General features: G+C 38.4%; 1 protein-coding gene across 1 annotated transcript in view; it reads left to right on the top strand.

Moving 5' to 3' along the window:
• The first annotated feature begins 1,163 nt into the window (after positions 1–1,163).
• TMEM245 (transmembrane protein 245) overlaps positions 1,164–20,596 on the top strand; it is a 71,199-nt gene continuing 51,766 nt past the window's right edge. Inside the window, exons 1-7 of the mRNA XM_008947084.1 lie at positions 1,164–1,246; positions 3,616–3,757; positions 4,083–4,200; positions 5,386–5,487; positions 6,433–6,540; positions 10,545–10,757; positions 16,378–16,547. Coding sequence (XP_008945332.1) covers positions 1,164–1,246; positions 3,616–3,757; positions 4,083–4,200; positions 5,386–5,487; positions 6,433–6,540; positions 10,545–10,757; positions 16,378–16,547 — 936 coding nt within the window. The remainder of the gene's footprint in view (positions 1,247–3,615; positions 3,758–4,082; positions 4,201–5,385; positions 5,488–6,432; positions 6,541–10,544; positions 10,758–16,377; positions 16,548–20,596) is intronic.

Raw genomic sequence — 20,596 nt, 5'->3', positions numbered from 1 at the left:
GGTAAAACACTGGCACTGGATGCCCAGAGAGGTGGTAGAAGCCCCGTCCCTGGAAATTTTGAAGGTCAGGTTGGACTGGGCTCTGAGAAACCTGATCTAGTTGAAGATGTCCTTGCTCACTTCAGGGGGGGTGGACTAGATGGCCTTTAAATGTCCCTTTCAAACCAAACTTTCTATGGTAAGGAGGTGAAGAAGTTGCGTATGTTGAGGAACCACCTCTTGTGAAAGAGACATGAATAATGTCAGGGCAGTGGTCCTCTCTCTGCAGGGAGTTTTATGTGCTTTGAAAAACCCCCTTGCTCAAGTGATTCTTGAGTTTGATTTCTGAATAGCATTTTTATTAACAGTTTCTCATAAATAACTTTTGTATTAAGACAGAAAAAGTGAACTAAATGTTGTGGTTTATATGAGGCAGGTAGGAAATGTGTTTGCTGATAGATGTTGAGGTGTTGGGGCAACTTTCCAAGAAAGCTGAGTTGTTGTGACAGCTTTGCTACCAGAGAGGAGCTGTTCTTGCTTATCCCACTTCTGATGCATGCTTTGGTTGCTCTGTTGTCAGTACCTGCTTTTTCTCTGTGAGCCTGTTTAGCTATAACTGAATTAGTTTATAAACTCTTAGGATCTTTTCCAGATAGTTTTTGATCTGCGTGGGGAAATTGAGTTGGCTGGATGAACACTGAAGCTGGTGTGCAGAAGAGGTGGTGCTGCCTGACCACCGGTGGGAGGGAATGAACTGATGCTTTCCATAACAGTGAGCTGTTAGATGAGCTCATCTGTAAAACCTGTCCTTTAGAGATTAGCTTGCTGATAGGAAAAAAGGGAGTGAACTGTGTGAGTAAAGAATTTTACTCTTCAACATAAGTAAGTATAAATGTTTTCAAGAGTTGAGAAGTAAGAAAGACTTAGTTCTCAAAAAATGATGCCAAATCCAAAAGAGTGTCTCAGATCTTCAAATTCTATCAACTGGAACTCGAAACAGACTTTCAGTAACATTGGTGATACAATCATGCTGATAAACTGTAGACTTCCCAACACTGAAAGTTAAAAGAAAAATCAAAATGCTAAACCAGATGCTTAACATAGAAGCTGTATCTCTCTGTTGTGTATTATTGCCTCCAGTTGATAACTTGAGGGGAACTGAAGCCCTTCAGACTGGCCTAGACATGTCTAAATCTGGCCCTTTAAATTTGTCCTGTAACCCCAAAGTGGGTGCTGAAATCCAAGAAGTCACACTGCAGTCTTACAGGTATTTATTCAGGGCAGCAGGCAGTTTTACTTCATGTGCCTAAAGATGTAACAACGTTTTGTTGAGTTTGCAGGAGGTGCTGCGAAATGCAAAGGAGATGTGAGAAACAAGGTCCTTGCTGTCTGTTCAGATGATGAAGATAAGTTAGAAAAAGAGAAAGGAAAGCTTGCAGGGTTAAGCCATCCTAAGGTTGTGATGTGTGGGAGTTGAGCATGTCTGTAAATGGTAATTGTGATAGAATAGGCATTTAAAATCTCATATGTGGTCAGTTAGGCATCTGCAGCTGACTTCAGCTTGATAAGCAGTTTATGGTAGCTAATGGATCCTGCAGTATCTGCAGTGTGTGCTACCTGGTTAGCTGTATGCTCTTACAAATGAAATTTATAGGCACTTTGGTTTAGCATGGGATTTCCATCCATTATAATTTCAGTGCAATAATTAGAATAGCTTAATTTTAATAAAAGTAGGCAGTATCTTTTATTCTTCATTTCTACAATGTCACTTTTTGAGATGGACTTGTAATAGTAGAAGTGTTGTTCTCATGCTCTTGTAGTCAAAACTTTTGGAGACCATTCAGGAAAAGAGTAGGAAAGGTTATATAACATGCTTTTAAAGGGTTAAGGGGGGGAACTAGCTTGTTGTCAGGGCAGTATGGGATGAGGTCCTAGTCCATGGCAATTTAAGTTCATTTGCTTTGTCAGTTCCTTTCAGCTATGTCTTGTTGGAAGCAGGCTACCTAGTCAGAGGAGTAGGCTACCCTGGCTCCTGTGCAGTGTATTTCTTGCAGCATGGGGAAGTGTTTGGCCATCATATTAACTGATAAAGAACCAATTTTTCCATGCTGTCACTGAAATGAAACCTCTTGCACCAGTCAGTTGGGTACACGAGTTTTTTACAGGTTTGTTATCTCTGAAATAAGATTACTTGCTTATTTTAAAATAAGCAATTTCTATTCAATAGAAATAAGAAATGCTTTTGCTTGGGTCATTTGCTAGGCTTTTAGAAATGAGAATTGATGAATTACCCTAACTTAGAAGACAAAAAATTACTGAAATCCTAAACCCTGAAATGCTGGCTTGTAGTCCAGCTGGGTGCACGGCTAAAAGCAGTGCAACATGTTTTACTTTGTCGACTGTTGGCTTATGTCCTGTTATCCTCCTACTTTTGGCATATTTTTAATCAGAAAGTATAATTTATTGAACGTGTCCAGTGTCCAGTTATAATTTATCATGACATTGAAAAGCAAAAGAAAAACTGGCTTGATGCTGGAACATCTGTCAAGTGCTATCTGTCTGATGTTAGGGAACAGGATAGCATCCTCATGTTGATTTGTCTCTTGCAATTATAGTTGTTCTGGAATATGCCCTGTGGGTGATCTTATGTCTTAATGTCTAAGGGTTGGGCTAGTTTTAGACATTTGTCTTGAGCCCACATTTGGCCATAAGTATTACGAGGCTCTGTTGATGCAGCGCTAGAGACAGATAGCAGTGAAAAGCTGGACTGATCAGCTTTGATGAGGAGGATTAGTATGAAAAGGGTAAACATTTGTTCATATTTCTTAAGCCATTTTAAATGACTTTGTGTAATGAGCATCCCTCTGAAACTAACAGGGTCCATCACTGCTTACCTGCTGAATTCAGTACAATGAAGATTTCATCACACAAACCTGCTTCTCACCGGGGCTGTTGTCTCTTCAGCGAAAGTCATACAGTGCAAACAGGGGAAGGCTCTTTTTGGGTATTCTGATTCCTTGTTCTCTGTCTCTACCAGTGCATTCTTTCTTCTTACACTGACATCTGATTCAGCAAGTGTGGTTGATACTAGTTGCGTTTGAACTTCGTTGGGATTTATGGATAAATTTGAAGGTGTCCTTAACAGGTTATGGATAGGGAATGTTTATGGAATTTGGGCTAGAAATGTCTTTTATGCAGTTTTTTAAAGAACTGAACACTGAGTTTTTGTTTGTACAGATTTTCATACCTCCTTTATTGCATGTCTTCTGCGGAGTAGCAGCTTTTCACCTCCTGTTTTCTCTTCTGATTTCTGCTTTCTTCTTTCCAGCGTTTTCAAGCTCAAATTCCTCATCTGAAGATTCTTAGTTCAAATTCAGTATTGTGATGTCTCTGATGAGCAGGGTTGCAGAAGGCAGTTGGAACCAGGAAAACCAAAATGACCATGTCTGCCTCTTGATACATTGTCATGGGCATTTTTCTGCCTCCTTAGTGTCAAATATTTGATAAAGTTACATGTCACAAATCATGTAAAGCCATTACTGTTTTGTGGACCAGCACTGCTTGACGACCTGCAGTATTTGTTGTGCTTCCTTGTGGCAGTCTTTGGCTTAAAACCCCCTTTGTCTTTTTGGACAGGAACACAGGAGCTGGCAAGCTGCTCTGTGCTGGAATGGGTGGTGCTGTGCTGGCTTTGTCTCCCTGTGGCCCCACTGGTGACCCTGTTTCATTTAGTTTGTCACCTTTCAGTAGTAGCTCCAGAGTAATTGCTTGGTTTCAGGTACAAACCCATCTTCCTTCGGGGTTTGTACCCAGCCAGTCGTGTGTGCCCCCTCACGTTGGAACCATGCTGAAGGCAGACCAAAAGCATGTCGAGCCTGCCCTTGGGACTTCACACAAACTTTACATCACTCTTCAATGGAGCAAACCCAACTGTAGTTAAGTGACAGTTCTGAAATACTGCTTCAAATACAAGCTTCTTAAAGAATTAGAACCTGACTTCATTTCTTTTGACAGGGCAGTTAGGGCTGGGGGAATGTGCAGCAGAAGAGAGCTGTGTTGTACTCGTGTCTGCATACATCCCTGTGTGTATCTTTTTCTTAAAGATCTGGACGTTGGTAGTTGGTTACCTGCTGATGGTTTCATTCAAGTGGAATATAAGCACTGAGCGTTACTTGAAAGCAGTGTCTGTCCCTGTCTGGATTATGCTGCTCTTTCACTTAGGTGAGTAACAAGAAGTGATTGTTCTCATGGATCCTTTGGGATTCTGTCGTCTTGCAAACCAAGCTACTCACTTGCTCTTCCACGAGATCTTTGTACTGGAGTTTCAGCTGAGACACAGGGGCTGTTTTCTCCACGCAGTAGTTCTGGCTGCATGGTGCCAGCAGGGAATGCTGGAGCAGGGAATGGGAAGGCAGCACCAGGCTGAGCCACATGTCTGCCATTCCTCCTGCCCAGCTGGCACTTCCCATGGCTTCCCTTTGTGGCTCACAGACCTGGCGCTGACTCCCTGACCGTGGGGAAGGGCTGGGGTCACATGGGTGCGTTTAGACTTTGACTTGGGGTGATTTTTAATGTTGTTGTCTTGAGAGCCTGACATTAACGAAGTCTGAAGCTGTAAACTGCATTTAATAGTAGTAAGAGAAGAAAAAAACTATTTCTATCAGTAGTCAATAAGCACATCTATGGTATCAACAATGTCGGATCAAATTTGCCAGCAATCTATATAATCTGTTAATACACATGAGATTATAGTAATCTATCAGTATTAGATTTATTTTGTACATTTAATATAACAGATTCTCAGATTTTATTATCATATCAGAGATTATGGTGGAATTATCATGCAAATAACAGAAAACTATCATGTAGAAGGTTTCACAGTGTACTTTGTGATTTATTTTGCTTTAGTAGCAGGTTTCAGGGGTTGTTCTGACCATATGGGGACACTTTCCCAACGTTTTAAGCTACACGCAACAGCTTTGCGTTTGCTAAGATTTTGAAAGTCTTCTATCTGCTGGAAGTACTAGCTGAAAAGCCAAAACCAAAGAAGGCACTGCTTGATGGCACTCTGTGGACATCTAACATAAATACAGGTTTTTCTTGAGGGAACGTGATTTATTATCATGATTTGTCATCAATCAGGAACGGTGACAACTTGGTTTGTTCACTGAGAAACTTTCACCTGTGTTTTCTATTCTTCCTTTCTGTGAAAACAGAGAACTTGTTTGCTTTCTGACACTTCTTAGCTTCTACCCAGATTTGCCTTGTTTGATGTGGTGCCTTTCTTGGTTTTGGTAAATGCACAGTTAATGAATGGCATAATTTTTCTTGTAAAAAAAAAAAAAAAAAAAAAAAAAAAAGCCAAAAAAACCCAACAAAAAACCCACCAAACTCTTTACCTTTCAGCTTCTGTGGCAGGTTCCTGGAGAATTCCTCTGTTTCTGGTTATAGTTGTTCTGATGACTGTAGGCATGTTGCACGAACAGCAGAATGGAAAGGAGTCTTCTGGTAAGGAACAAGTCACCGTTTCTTTTATTGTTGGAGGCAAAAGTTCAGTAAAGTCAGTTGAAGGAATCTGGACAGTATTACTGTAAATATAATATCATATGGATTGCAAGAATTTACTGTAAGTTTTTTAATGTTGGTTTCAAAGTGGTTTACTTGTGCTGAGGTGAGTCTTTAATTTTTTACAGAAGATCATTGCAATGGATTGATGTTTCTTTTCCATAGCTAAGTAGCAACTCATTATCAAGCCCGGTTGCTTAAGTTTACAGAATCCTATATCCAGTTCGAAGCATAAGGCAAGCCCAAGAAATTTGAAAGCAGAGGCTAATTTTGAAAGACATGAGCAATATGGGTTTAGTAGCTCTTATAATATTGAGTGTGAGAGAAACGGAGACAATTCCATCCACAAAGTTTCTTTACCCAGTCATTTGTTTTTAAAATACCAGTTTCTTAAAACTTTGGTTTGTGTTTAGACTTTGAGGAAAAAATAGTTTTTTCCTTTTGTGGAACAATTTTGCATGAAGCAGATATCAGATGTTCTTTACTAGCTGTACGATACGTTTGGGAAACTTTTTTTCTTGCTGTGTGTTTTTTGTTTGTGTTTTTTTTTAAAGCTGTCATAAACTTGGTTAGCAAAATTGATTATCTGGTATAAAAACTTTTTAAATTACTCAGGCTGCCAGGAACAGTGAATGATTTGATTGGCAGCAGTTCATTAACAAGGAGAGTGCTAAGCAAATAACTGGTTTTGTGCTTTGGCTCCAGGTGTATTGTAGTATTAAAATTAATAGCACTCATTCCTGTTTCCTTGTATTGACTACAGGTAATACATATTAAAACCTAACAGTTACCCGTATAATGTGTGTTGCTTAACAGCTACAGTGGATATGAAGCAACAAATAAAACATTTTAAGACTTAAGCTTTACTTCTTCATATATGTTTTACAGGGACAGAGCTTCCTGGTCAGATGATTTCCATTGCTGCTTCAACCATTGCCATGGCAATTTCAATGACAGAAGACGAGTCCAGTAATGAATGTTCCTCACAACCCTCAGGTGACTGAATACTCTGTAAGAAACATTTGAATTTGCTCTAAAGGCATGAAATTGGAGGGAATTATGAATAAATTTCAAAATAGTCCCTATCCTTTCTTTATCCTGGCCAGAAGAGCATTTTCATGTTTACCTTTGCAAAACAGGTTTATCTGTTTTTAAAAATGTTCAGAAGGCAATGATATAAAAGCTGTTTTGTAAATGATAGCTTACATGGCTGTTTGTACATTTAGGAGGCCTAACTAGAAGGATTTGTGTGTATTAGAATGAGGATGTGGGATTTTTTCTTTTTTTTTTTTCTTTTTTTTTTTCTTTTTTTTAAAATTTATTTTCCCTCGCTGCCTTTTGATTTGTGGGCATTTAGGAGATGTAACTAGATTTCTGGACCAGGTACAGGCTGACTGGAATAGTTTCTGTGTACATCACAGTGACAAAAAACCCCCCTTTGTTCAGTGTTCAGTGATGGCATCTTCAAAGTCTTTCTTGTAGTGAATGAGCTTACTTGATACTGTAGCTTGAATCAAAATACTTGAACTTGCAGTAACACAACAAGTCTATAAGAAATTGCTTGAATGAGTTGCAAATAAGATGTTTAGTTGTCCATCACTGGTTTCAGACCTTACCATCGTTTAGCCAGGCAGGCCTTTGATGGAACACAGTAGTAGAAAAATAAGCTGTTCTGGAGATCTCTGGAAACTGAAAGGTTTCATCCATTTCCTGCAAGTAGACAAACCAAGCCATTCAACTTGACAGAATGTCACTTCCAAAACTTTAATTTGAAGTTGGCTGTGTCAAAGAGTCATTTTTTCAAGACAATTATGTTCTTAACATTGTCTGTAATGTGCAAATCATGCTCCAGAGGATATGTAGTGATTGTGCAGGAGAGAATGCTTTGAGCTTGTGGCTTTAAAAACTTCTGTCTAAAGGTTACCGTTCATGAAACTAAAAAGTTACTCCAGCCACCAGGTGAAACAGTGTAGAAAAAGTGCTTCAGAAATCATTCAGTGGAATGTGAATACACTTCCTGATTTTAAATACCTCAGTGTAAGCTGTACTGGAAAATAGCCTTTGGTTTTAAATCTAAACAGGACGGCTTTAGGCAACTTATTATTTTACCTTTGTTTCTGCATTTTATATGACTGTCATCAAAATAAATGCAGAACCTGATGTACCTATGTCCTGAAATTTCAGAATGGAGCATCATGGTGACAATTCTCCTATAATGCTGTCTCTAATCTTTAATTTTGTAAATTAGGTTTTTTTTTTTTATCTGGATTTTGAATATCTAGTCAAACAACACTCTCTCACAAATATGCTATTTAAGTGATTGTGTTCTGTTTGTTGCTTTTTTAAAAAAAAACTTAGCAGTTTTTTTTCAATCTTTTTTAAAGACTTGTTTGTTTTCAAGTTGTCAACTCTTGTCCAAAAGAAAGCTACGGTGGTTTTACAAAGGTGTCTTTTGTGGTGAGTGCTTTTTGTCTTATTTTCTTGAGACAGTTAACAAGATAGGTTTTTTTTTTTGTCTTACGAATTTTGCTGTTGTTTTCCTTCATAGCAGGAAAAGAACAAATATGGTGTTTCCTGTTTATTCCTAACAATAGTAATAATTTTCCAACAGTCTGTTAGGAATTAGCATTCTGTTCTGTGGTAAAAGAGTTAAGCATATATATTTCAGTCATCTTTGGTTTGGTTCTTCTATGTGAACGGTGACGAAACATTATTCTTGTAGAACAAAAGGTTTTACTTGCAGGGTTAAGAAACAGTAACTCTTGTTTTTCCTCTGCAGTGATTTTTGGGTGTTTTGTTATCTTGTTTTGGAACTTGTAGTATAACACACATCTGGTTTTATATGAGAAGTGTAAAACTTTGAAATTTTTCACATCTTCAGCCAGGTGGATAGCAGGCTTTGGGAGATCTTCCTTATATCTATTCTAATATGTCAGTGGTTGTCAGCATTGATTGATTGTCATTAGCAAGAACAATGTTTATACTATATTAAATCAATAGTAAAACAATCAGTGCTTCATATTTTTTCAGTTCTCCTTATGCTTAAACATGTTGATTAAAAAACAAACAAACAAAAAACCCACAAAAACCAAAACAGAAGGCAAATAAGCTGTATTCATTTTGTAGTTTTTTTTTCTGAACACTCATATTTTCCCTTATCTTGTTGAATGCTGGTATTTAGTGTTGGGGGTGAGGAGTTTAATGATACCAGTGCAGCTGGTCTAATTTGTCCTTCCTGGCATCCCAAGAATTTCCAGAGTATACAGGAAACGAGAAATCCCAAACTTAAGAAGCAGATACCAGGGCAGCATTGTGTTAGCTGCCTTGTAAGGCAAGATTCTATTGTCTTGTCAGTTTTGAGTGATAGGTACTGAAATCCTTAAATGTAGTCATGACTCTTACTCTCACTTTACCCATAGCTTCTTTGTTTTCTTAAAAAAACCCCAGAACATACATTTTTTCACTTGAAGTTACAGAAAGATGTGATTTTATTCTGATACCCTGCTCCGCAGAGATACAGACACTTGCCTTCCTGTTTATGCTGCCTTTCTTTTCCCTTTTATTTAAGGAAGGGGAGGAGAATAGCTCAAAATGCTATTCCAGCAAGAACCTGACTTGACAAAGAACATACTGTATTAAGAAAAGAACATGTCTTAAGACAGCCTGGAAAATTAACTTTTTTTATTACATTATATCTGGTTTTATTGTATTGAAATAAGTACCATACATTCTGCTAGAATTTTTTACTGGGTATTATGTTAGCAGTTTGGGAAAGACTCATACCTTCATTAGCTGGAAGATAGGAAGGTGTTTTTCAGGTTTTATCTTTAAAAATATGAAGCACAGTAAATAGTGTTTTACAGAACCTGAAGTTACTCTAAGTCAGTATTCTGATAGTTCTTTTTTTCCCTGTTTGCGTTGACGTTGCACTTCTGCCTTGGTTTGCCGAGCGTATCTTGCCAACAGAGTGTGACGTATTTAATATGCAAACTTTGTGGGTGTTTGGGTGGGCATCTTTGTGCAGTGACTGGCCATAGAGCCATCTGAACAGTGGTTCTGATGCCAACGTGTCTGCGTTTGGCACGGGGAGGATACTGCGTCATTGCCTGTGCCAGTCCAGATTTGCCTAAAGTGCTGTTGAACTTGATTCTGAAAAAGCTTTCTTGTCTTGGGATCCTTGGGTGGTTTTAGTCTTTTTTTTTCAATTTTCTCCTTTCCCCCCCCCCCGTTAGCTCTTTCCCATCTGTGTTTTGCATTCTGTGTACAGTCTGCTTAAGTTAATAGGGAGACTGCAAGAGAATGAGGCTGTTTAATTGGTACTACTTTTAATGACACTGTTGCTGTTATTTAATTAAGGTTTTCTTCATTGCAAAAATACGTTGATTGAATTTGAAAGGAAAGGAATATTCTTTTTTCTTTCATAAAAGTGATTCTACTAAAGGCTGCTGGGGCAACTTTAATCTTGAGGCATAGACTTCAGCATGTTAAATTCCTTTATTTTCTATTTTGGCTTTTAGCACTTCCTTCCCTTGGATAAATATTAGGAGTTCTGTTTTTTTAGGAAATCTAAGTTTTCTTTCAGAGTACTTGAAATAAAGAGAAATCAAAGATTTAAGATTTTAGATTTCTTTTAGAAGTGAATTACACTTTGTCTTTTTCAGGGTCTTACAGCTCTTTGATAAAATATATTTGATTTGTAATTTATCTGCAATGGCAGTAGGCCTCTTAGAGGCTGTAGCATCTTTTTGTCTCTCATCCTGCCAGCATTGCTTGGCATGGTGTTTTATGATGTGGGAGAGCTTAACACAGCTCTGTCATGGCTTTTCAGAAAAGACCAGTGCCAAGGCTGTCTCTGTCTTAGAAAAATTACAAAAGCCCAAGAGCAACCAAACCAACCCAACCCAAACAAAAAAAAAGGGTGAGTGTGGGACTATGAAGCGTAGGAATGTGAACATTAATGTGATAATTTCCACTTTCTTGTTTGCATTTCTGTGTTTCAGGAGCAACAGAAGGTGATCAGCCTCCAGATGCTTCACCATCTTCCTCCTCCTCTTCATCCTCTTCTGGGAGCAGACAAAGACCTGAGATTGGATCTTTTCTTAGAAAAAAGAAAACCAGTGACATTTATTTCGTTACACTTGTGTGGGCCATTGTCATTGTCCAGATCTGGCTAAATTTCTGGATTGTGCAGCTATTGCCAGTGCCTTTTGCAGGTAATAATCCAATTATTAGAAGTGTATGTTAAATGATGACTTTATGATGCCTTTAGACTTTGTGTTAAATAAAATAGAAGGAAAGCTTGTAGGCTTGTATGAGGTCAAGACTCTCTAAGAGAAGATGAATTGTACCTTCAACCAGGAAGGCTGATGTCCACTTCATGGTAACCAGACAGTGCACAGCTCTGCAAATTGCTTTGTCTGTTGACTATTGTAGTTAACTGGAATAATTTAGTGCCATACCTTATGCTGTAAGAATACTTTTGGGTTAGAGTACTTTGTTTTTCTTCCTCTTGATGTCATGTTTTTCATGTTTTTGCACCTATAAATATTTTAGCTGTTATTCAGTAGTAAAGTACAGCTCATGCTAACTTTTAACCTCCATTAAAAATGGGTTGTCAGACTCTGTGGACAAGTGACAAGATAAATTTGATTCTAATTCTAGCTTTGAGGTTAATTGGTTTTGTTGCTTTGTGTCTACATGCCTCTGTTCTCTTTATGGAGTAGTTATGATGGTTATCTAAAGAGGTTATTTCAAAATTGAATGCCATTTTTTCCAATACTCCTTTGGGGGTTGGACAGTGAGGACAGTGAGGATGGGAACTCTGGAAATACGCATGAGCTACTACATATATGAGGTATTTTCTCCTATCCCTCTAATGTAAACAAAGTGAGCTTCCTAATTTGCTTGAGTTTTGTCGAACTTTAATTTAATTTTCAGCCTTTTAAAAGTGTATTTAACACTTAAATGTAGCTGTTTTCCCTTTTACCAAGTGTGGTGGGTTGGCCCCAACTAGCAGCTGAGTACCCACAGAGCAAGTCACTCTTTTCCTGTCTCCCAGTGTGGGCTAATCTGTGAGGTTGAGCCCATCGACCTCGATGGTGGTATAGAGTGTCTTCTCAGCAAGTCTGCTGATGATACAAAACTGGGAGGCTTGGCTGACACACCTGAAGGCCATTCAATGAGATTTGGACAGACTAGAGAGCTGGGCAAAGAGGAAACTAATGAGGTTCAACAAGAATAAATGCAGAGTCCTGCACCTGGGCAGGAGTAATAAAATGCATCGCTACAGGTTAGGAGGTGATCTGCTAGAGAGCAGCTCTGTGGAGAGGGACCTTGGAGTCCTGGTGGACAACAAGTTGTCCATGGGACAGCAGTGTGCCCTTGTGGCCAGGAAGACCAATGGTGTCCTGGGGTGCAGTAAGAAAGGTGTATGCAGCAGAACAAGGGAGGTCCTGCTCCCCCTCTGCTCTTCCCTGGTGAGACCTCACCTGGAGTATTGTGTCCAGTTCTGGGCTCCCCATTTCCAGAGGGACAGAGATCTACTCGAGAGAGTCCAGTGAAGGGCTATGAGGATGACTGTGGGACTGGAACACCTGCCTTGTGAGGAGAGGCTGAGAGACCTGGGGCTTTTCAGTCTGGAGAAGAGAAGACTAAGAGGGGGATCTAATTAGTGTGTATAAATATGAGGGCTGGGTGTCAAGAAGAAAGGGGCAACCTGTTTTCACTTGTGCCCTGCGATAGGACGAGGGACAGTGGTCACAAGCTGGAGCACAGGAAGTTCTACCTCAACATGAGGAAGAACTTCTTTCCTGTAAGGGTTCCAGAGCACTGGAACAGGCTCCCCAGGGAGGTTGTGGAGTCTCCTGCCTTGGAGACTTTTAAGACCCATCTGGATGCATTCCTGTGTTACCTGACCTAGACTAGATGGTCCTGCTCTGGCAGAAGTATTGGTGCTCTGGCAGGGGGGTTGGACTCGATCTCCAGCGGTCCCTTCCAACCCCTATCATTCTGTGATTCTGTTTGGTCCTTGTGGGAAGGTGCTAGCTCAGGTGTCTCCTCATCTCTAGGCCACCGTGCCTTCAAGAGCGGACCTGGTCCAGCATGGGTCCTCCATAGGCCACAATCCCTCTGAGTGGTGTGCCTGCTCCACTGTGGAGCACATGTAGGCCCCTTGTCTTTTTATTCCCTCTTTTCCTTCTTTCTCTCTATTCAATTGTTCTTTCCGTGTTCTGTTCTCTTCTCCCTCTCTAGTGTTTTCAGCCCTCTTTTAAACATACTTTCACAGAGGCACCACACCCATGTGATAGGCTGAGCTTTGGCCTGTGGTGTGTCCATTGTGGAGCCACCTGGAACCAGCTGTGCCTGGCACAAGGCATCCCCTCATCTCTCTTCATGGAGGCCACCACAGCAGCCACCCTACTATCAAAAACTTGTGATTTGTACTCAGTACACAAAGCTGTTATAAACTGTCTGGAAATGATGACTGTGGGGTCATGCTTGCAGGCTTGAGGGGCTGTGAACTCTGAGAGGCACCTGTACCTCTGGCTTTGGCACTGTAGCAGCAGCTAGAGGGTGGTGTGGTGGTTAGGCAGAGAAATAGCTGCATACAGGGTAAAAGGAGATGGGTTTGAGCTTTTTCATTCCAGTGTAGCTGCTACAGAAGACGTGCCCCATTTTGGTGTCTCGGTGTCACAGGAAATGGCAATGGCAGCTTGGATGTAGCTCATAAATCATAAAAATGATAAAGGGATTAGAAAATGTAGGCTTACTGGAAACAGAGTTTATGTGGCTTAATTTATTGAAAAGTCAAGGAGTGACTTAACAGCTGTTTAGAAATACTTATTTGGGTGGGAGGAAAAATGGATGCAATAGTTTTGCAGTTAGACAGAGAACAATGAATGGTTGCAAGCTTGAGCAAGAGAAATCCAGATTAAAGAACACATCTATAAATGAAGTAGATGAGTACTGCTGCTACCAGCCATTAGGTCAAAAATAGCTACCCAAACAATAAACTCATGCCAAAATAGAAATGAATTTTAAGAATATTTGTGACTTGTTGCCTTAGCAGTGATACTGGGCCATTGAGTGCTTTTCCTTGGCATGTAAGTGGATAATCACCACAAAAGGCAGTATAATGATGAACAGAGCCAAGTTTAGAACAGTGGATCACATTAAATGTCAGAAGGTGAATGATGATAACTTGCATTATTAAAAGAGAGGTGATAATAAAAATACTTTGTAGTGGAAAATAGGAAGGCTTATAAAGCAAGTTTCATTGCAACTGTTCAAGTTTAAGGAGACTAATAACTTTAAGCACTTCTGAGACCTTAAGGAGAGTTCCTCTACTATGCGAAAAAGTAAAAGTAACCTCCCAAAACCTAGAGTACAAAGCTGTTAATTTCACCGGAGTTCCTTATACTGGTGTACAGTACTTATATGAAGTAGTATTTAGATTATTAGAAATACCTTGGTACCGTTAACATTTCCCCTTGAATGCATTTGTACTTCAGTAGAATGAGGTGCTCTTTTAAAATTGCTTAATGTAGAGGGTGGAAAAATAATAGCCTAACCATAAAATGAAAAGGTGAAAAATGGGTTCTGAATTCAAAAGCTAAGCAATAAAACAGGTTGTGGAACATGTGTAGCATTTTATCCAGTGATGTGAGCCTGATATTGTCTCATTTTACAATCTTTCATTTACTTCCTTGCTTATTCTGTTTGCATCCTTTTTTAATTCTGTTTTTGTCTTCAGGTCATTTTCTGCTTCCTGGAGATGTTTGGAATTTCTTATTTTGCAGCCTTTCTCTTCTGCTCACAACTTTATAGTAACGGTCCTTAGCTTTTTCTCTCTTGCCTCTTTCTAACCTAATATGATTACAGGTGTGTCATTGACGGGAGAACCTCCTGGCCCCACCTGTGCAATGAGTGTACACTCAGTTATTTCAGAAGTTATTATTTAAATGCTTATTTTAAAATAATAGCAAAAGATTAAAGTGTCATTTCAGGTATGTTCTTTACCTTGTAAAATGCAAGTTTGCCATGTTTGCTGAGCAGCAGCAGTTTGTATTTACCATGAGTTGCATTTCATCATACAAAACTTCAGCCTGTGTGTTAGACGCTGGCACTTGCACTGTATTTTCTTCTTTTTCCTGTATTTTCCATATGATCTTTAGTTAGAAAGATTATTCTTCTTCAAGAGACTACCTCTCATATTTGCCACACGGTGGTGGCAGAGGGTAAGTAAACAAAATGTCAGCGAATTGTTGAATGAGCTTTCCATGGACAAGAATGTCAACTATAGCACAAATGGCTTACAGATAATAAGCTTTTGTGGAACTTCTAATATCCACATTGCACTTATGAAAATTAGCCTTTTTGGGTGTGTATGTCGTTTTACACATCTCCAAGTTAGAAGCATGTGATTTTTTTTTTTGAGGGTGAGGTAATTATTGTAGTATTGATTGATGTATGGCAGTAAGTAATAAATTTAGTTTGGAGAATAGTCTTTCATAATAAAACCCCCTTTATTAAAAGTGCACTTGAACGTAATAATGGGGAGTTCAGTATCAAATGTTGCTACAAATAGGATATAATTGTAGGAGTACTGCTAGCATTTTTGTAAAAAATTATTTTACTGTGTAAGTAGAATTTTTAACACCTGATTTTTGATCTACATCTGATGTTCACTGTTACTAAATTCTGCTTTAAAAAAATTAAGAGAATTATATGATTCTGTTGCTAATATTTTCCCTTGCTTTCCTTTTAGAGCCATAGTTTTCAGAATTTTGGGGTACACCATAGTTTTCTTTAGAGAAAAAAAGTTTTTCTTTAGAGGTTTGTGTATTGGTAATTCATGGCAGGATTGGGTTGTGAGACCTTCCAGGCTGTTACTGCTACATATAATAATTATGATCCTTTAAGTTGATGTATCTTGTAATGATGTTTTTACGACTGGTTTGTTTGCATCAGTATTCCAGTAAAATAGGTTGTAATACAGTTTTTTTTTGTGTATGAAATGAGTAAACTAGCTCCTGCTCTGATGTTAAATTTGCTTGTGGCTTTGAAAGATTGCTTGCTTTTACTCTTTATTTTACAGTGGTTATTTGTTGGGAGTGTTGCAGTGTTTGGTAGCAAAACGCTTCTTTTTTTTGGGAAAAAAGTTAAAAACATTTTTTTCTGTTTTTTTGGTTTTGAGGAGCAGTATGGATTTTTCTGAAGTTTTGTGTGATCATCTTCAAGCCAAGATAAAAAGCTGATCTTGGCATAATGCTTTTGATGTTTAAAAGCAAAGTTAATCAGTAGCTGTATTTCAGTTGAAGGTTTGGATGAACACTTCTTTGCTGTGAAGTTGCAAATGATCTGTTGTCAGCTTTTAAAGGAAAGATACAACTTTAACAGTATGGAAGGCCTAAAATTTAAGAATTGAGGCTTAAAATTTTTTTTTAATATACTCTTAAGTTGTGAATGTGATGTTTTATATGTGGACTGGCATGGCGTGTGTGTGAAGATGTGATAAATTCACTGTACTGGAATCATGAAATGGCACCTGCTTATCCTAGGCCTTGCTCAAGTTTGTTGGCTGCATAACTGGGTAGTGTGCAGGCACCTTTCTTCTGCTGCCATCTAAATTCCATGTGGATAACATGGCTGTAAAGCAAGTCAGGAGATTTGCACTAAAACCACTTGATAATTCTGGAGGTGGTTTCTGACAGGAAATAAAACTCAAGATTTTTTTCCTTTCTTTTCCATAGGTCTTTCAGAGTGGAATAGATGCATAGGTTTGTAGTGCTTCTCAAAAATCTCTCATCATTCATTACCTTCTTGTGGTTACAGTTTGGGCACTTAAAAAACTCGTGATTCATTTTGGACTTTTGAACTTCATGGCAAACCATTGCAAAAGTTGGTGGCAACTTGTTGAAAACTTTGTGAAGGAACGTCAGGAAGCTCTTGCTCCACGGCCTATCAGAGGGCTCGGAAGCGTCATGCTAAAGCTTGACAGTAAGGTATTTCTGCTTAGTTCCTTAAGCAACCTGAAAGTTTGTTTTATTCTCTGTTCACTGTATGGCAAAATGCTTTAATTCTAAAATAACTGTCTGTCACTAATGGGCACGTCTCTCATATAAAAATATATCTGTTTTATGGTGTATTTTAAGCCACGTCTTCTCTGTCAACGATTCACACTTAAGTACACATTTAAACTTTGTTAAATGATTACATGAGAAGCTTAACAGAAATAGCTTTTTAAATGTTGAGTTAGCTTTAGAAAATCCCTTAGCTGAGTAAGGCAAACTTCTAGTGGTTCATTCACTTTACCTGATTACAGAGATTTTTAAGTTAAACTTAATAAGCTTTAAGTTGAAGGATGAGATGTTCCTACTTCTGTTGTGAAAACTCAGTTAAAAAAGCGACCCATTGTATTCTTCAACTAGGGCCCAAGCTAGTTAAAACACATTTGTTTATATTTGAGGAAGTATAGTTGTTGAACATAGTGGCATGGTGGTACAGAAGGCTTCTCTCTGTAAGAGAAGAAACGTATGGGATAAGGCATGGGGGAAGTGTCATAGAATAAGGCTTCTGTGCTCTCCTCCCTTCTCCCCCGCTCAAAATACGCCAACAGTTGCATCGCAAATTGCAAATTTGGAAAGCTCCATAAAATTTATGAAGGTTTCGCCATTCAGAATTGTAAGTTTTGACTTAACCTGATAGATTATTTTGTTTGCAATAGCTAGTGTCTAAGTGTGCTTTCTGTAACTGTGCTGTTGAAGTGTTCTCTGCTTTAAAGAAAGCCATTAACTCTGAGTTTCTGTAACTGAAGAACCGACCCTTGTAAGTATATTTGTCAGAGCATCTGTACCTCAGCAGATTGGTCTGCAGTTTATAGCTCTGAATTCCTACAGGAAAAGGAAGAGCTTAAGCAAAAACCTAAAGGGTAAATGGGTGTCAAAAGGTCAACAAAAGAGTTGAAATGGCTGTAGGAGATAAGTAATGATTTCACAGAGTTTATTGAGAAAGAATTTGAAAAAGGAAAACCTTTCAGAATACAGCTATGAACAACATTTGAGGGGCTTTTGCAAAGGCAGGGGGAGTATTAATGTGTTAGGATAAAAGCTTACATTATACAAAGCTTTTCACTGAAAGGTTTTGTTTTGTAAGTGCCAAGACTCTCTAGACACAATATTGTATGTATTGTATTTCATGAGCTGTCAAGTTTAGTATTCTTGTATTGCATAATACAGTATCCTTCCTAATTCCACTAAGTCTTTTCTCCTTAGAGAAGGTAGGGCTTTTGTCCTAACGTGCAGCAGAACTTCCCGCTCTTCAGCTTATATGTATTTAAGGTCAGTCTATATTCATGTTCTTGTCTAAGCAAGAGAACAGTGTTGGTGTAACTCATTTCGCCATTTTTTTGGATGGCAGATTCCTTTTGAGTCTGTCCTCTATGTATTAATGCAGCTTAAGCTCTTCTAGCTGTTAAAGGAAGGACATCTAATACTCTGCATGATTCTGTTGTCCTTGTTGGTGCCTATTGTACTTAGACTTTATCTGCATTTGTCATGGGTGGTTGGCATTATATGTGGTCTTCTAGTGATCATCACACTAATGCTTTCGTATCTCTTAAGTTCTACTGGATATGCTTGTTGTGTGTGTTGAAGGATCATGGATACATCTTACCTCTGAGCATTTGAGAAGCAATGCTCATATTGGTAGTTGTGGGCTTTGTAGGGACAGGGAAAAGAGAGGAAAGAAAATTACATCCTTGCAGGTCTTTTTAGAAAGTATGAATGAGCTGTATTTAAGTTTGATTAAAAAATATTTTGGCTTCAGTAGGCAGTGTTGAAGAGGAAGCAGAAACACACAAACACAAAGTAGAAGTTCTTGCTGTAAACTGTTACAGCTGATATTTTGTGTTGTGCATGGTGAGCAATCAAGATTGAAGGATCATTTAGATGTTTAATTTTTTAATACTTTATTTGTCCTTTCTTTTCCTGGGAGCTGAAGCTACTTAGTGATTTTGGTTTTGATTTTATTTTCTGTGTGCTGAGTTAATTGGAGGCTGAATCTCAGCATCAGGATGTATTTGGGCTCTTGGCCAAGTACAACAAGCCATCAACAAGATCTATTCCATAAAAATGCTTAATAGTATTACTTGTTCCTTCTGCAGTGGTATATAGCTCTAATTTTGAATAAAAAGTAGTGAGGACAAGGAAGACATCTTAGAGTGGCATGTTGTTTTCTCCAAAATGAACTTTAGGAGGCTAGTGTAGGTGGTCTGGAAATTTAACCTGTTGTAAGAAATTATGGGAGAGTACTGCTCATACATGGAAGTCTTTGAGCTTTACTGATGATGTTTGTTTCTTAAACAAAAGCAGTAAGTAAAGAATTGCTATTCTTCTTTCCCACTGCGTGTCACCCTCTGGTTATCTTGGAAAGGCAGCCAAATCTGAAGAGAAGACCCCATCAAGAGGGAAGAAAGTAGGGCATTGCTTTTCATTTTCTTAAAGTGGGCTAACCTGTGGCTGTATGTGCAGGCCTGCTTTAGATATGGACTGTGGAAATAGGATGTCCCTCCTGTGTTCTGTAATCTATTTGCCTTGTGGAGCCGACGGATGCAGCAGTTCAGATAGGAGACTTCCTGGAGGAAAGAGAAGGGAGGTTTCTGTTGCCATCCATGGAGTCACCTTAAAACTTAATAGATATGGTATCCAGCATGTTCTTAGCACTAGTCCAGAACTAATAATTTGTTTCATTGATGATTTTTTTTTTTTTTTTTAAAAGTTGTCTTTATTCTGGCAACTGTAGTTTTGCTTTGGTTACAGTTTGTGCAGGAGTTCAGCAGCACAGGCAGTTGCTCAGAATTCAGTTGTGTGCAACAGAATTCTATTAATTAGAATGTGCTAGCATTTTGTATGCTTGCTTTCTGGTAGACTCCAGTGAATCATGTAGTAGTTATATGCTTTTTCTAGGTATAGCATACTAGAATTTTACGTATGGATGACTGCAATAAATTGTTTGGGTGAAATCAAGGTTTGGTTCTTCTGGTACCAAGTTTAGCACACTGTTAAAGCAAGCATAGAAAACAGGCAGAATCTCTACCAGTGCATGTATTATTTTAGGAAATGCTTCCATAGACATTTAAGATCTTGTATTAATAGTTTTCCAGTAAAATACTGGAAAAATGATTGTAGCCTTGCTAATTTTGGATGGTTTGAAAATCAAAATTAAGATGTAGCCTGTTTTTAAATGTAAATTGATAACATCTGTAAAACTACTTAAATATCAGTATTGGCAAGATAGGAGGTAGGTAGAGCTTCCCAGATACTGTCTTAAACATTAATTAAAAAAATATCGTTATTTTTGACACATAATGTCATTTCCTAGTAATTGTATTTATCATCCAATTCCAGTAGGCTGAAATTATAGAACAGTACCAAAGACTTCTCCTGTCACGTTCTGCTAAAATCTCAGGCTAACAGTAGAGCTCTGGCTTTTGTTTTATTGGTGTTGAAAAGTGGAGAAATGCAGGCATGAGTTCTGCTTTTTCTAGAATGAACCTAATGTATAGTAGGTTTTAGTATGCAGAAGTAAAGTTAAAGGCAGAAGTATGTTGTTGAAAACTTTACCTTTTTTCACTGATAGATTATTCTACAGGTGAAGAGGTAAAATGGAAATAAATTGTGCGGTGTCAATTTGAGGCTTTTGAAGTTTTGACATTGCTTTCCATTACTGTGATTCTTTCTACGAGTAGTAGAAAGGTAGTAAAAGTAGGTGCTTTGTGACACATTTTCCTGATGTTTCATGTTTCTTTGTAAATCTGCTTGTTTCCAATATAACTTAGCTAACATTCTGAGCTTTTTTTTTAAATTTGAGATGTCTTTACCTTTTGTTTTCAATGGAGCTGATAGAATTTCTAGCAACTGATGGAAACACTAGATACACTGAACATTTGATCTTATTTTCAGGGAGAAGCAAACTTCAATTACTTGATCTTAACCTCTAACACGGTTGAATAATTGAAAAATGAAGCTTTTCACTGTTGTGATTATGCTGCAAA

This window comes from Merops nubicus, unplaced genomic scaffold (genome assembly GCF_000691845.1).
Source record: "Merops nubicus isolate BGI_N331 unplaced genomic scaffold, ASM69184v1 scaffold89, whole genome shotgun sequence".
NCBI lineage: Eukaryota > Metazoa > Chordata > Aves > Coraciiformes > Meropidae > Merops > Merops nubicus.
This window is presented reverse-complemented; position numbering and strand designations above follow the sequence as displayed.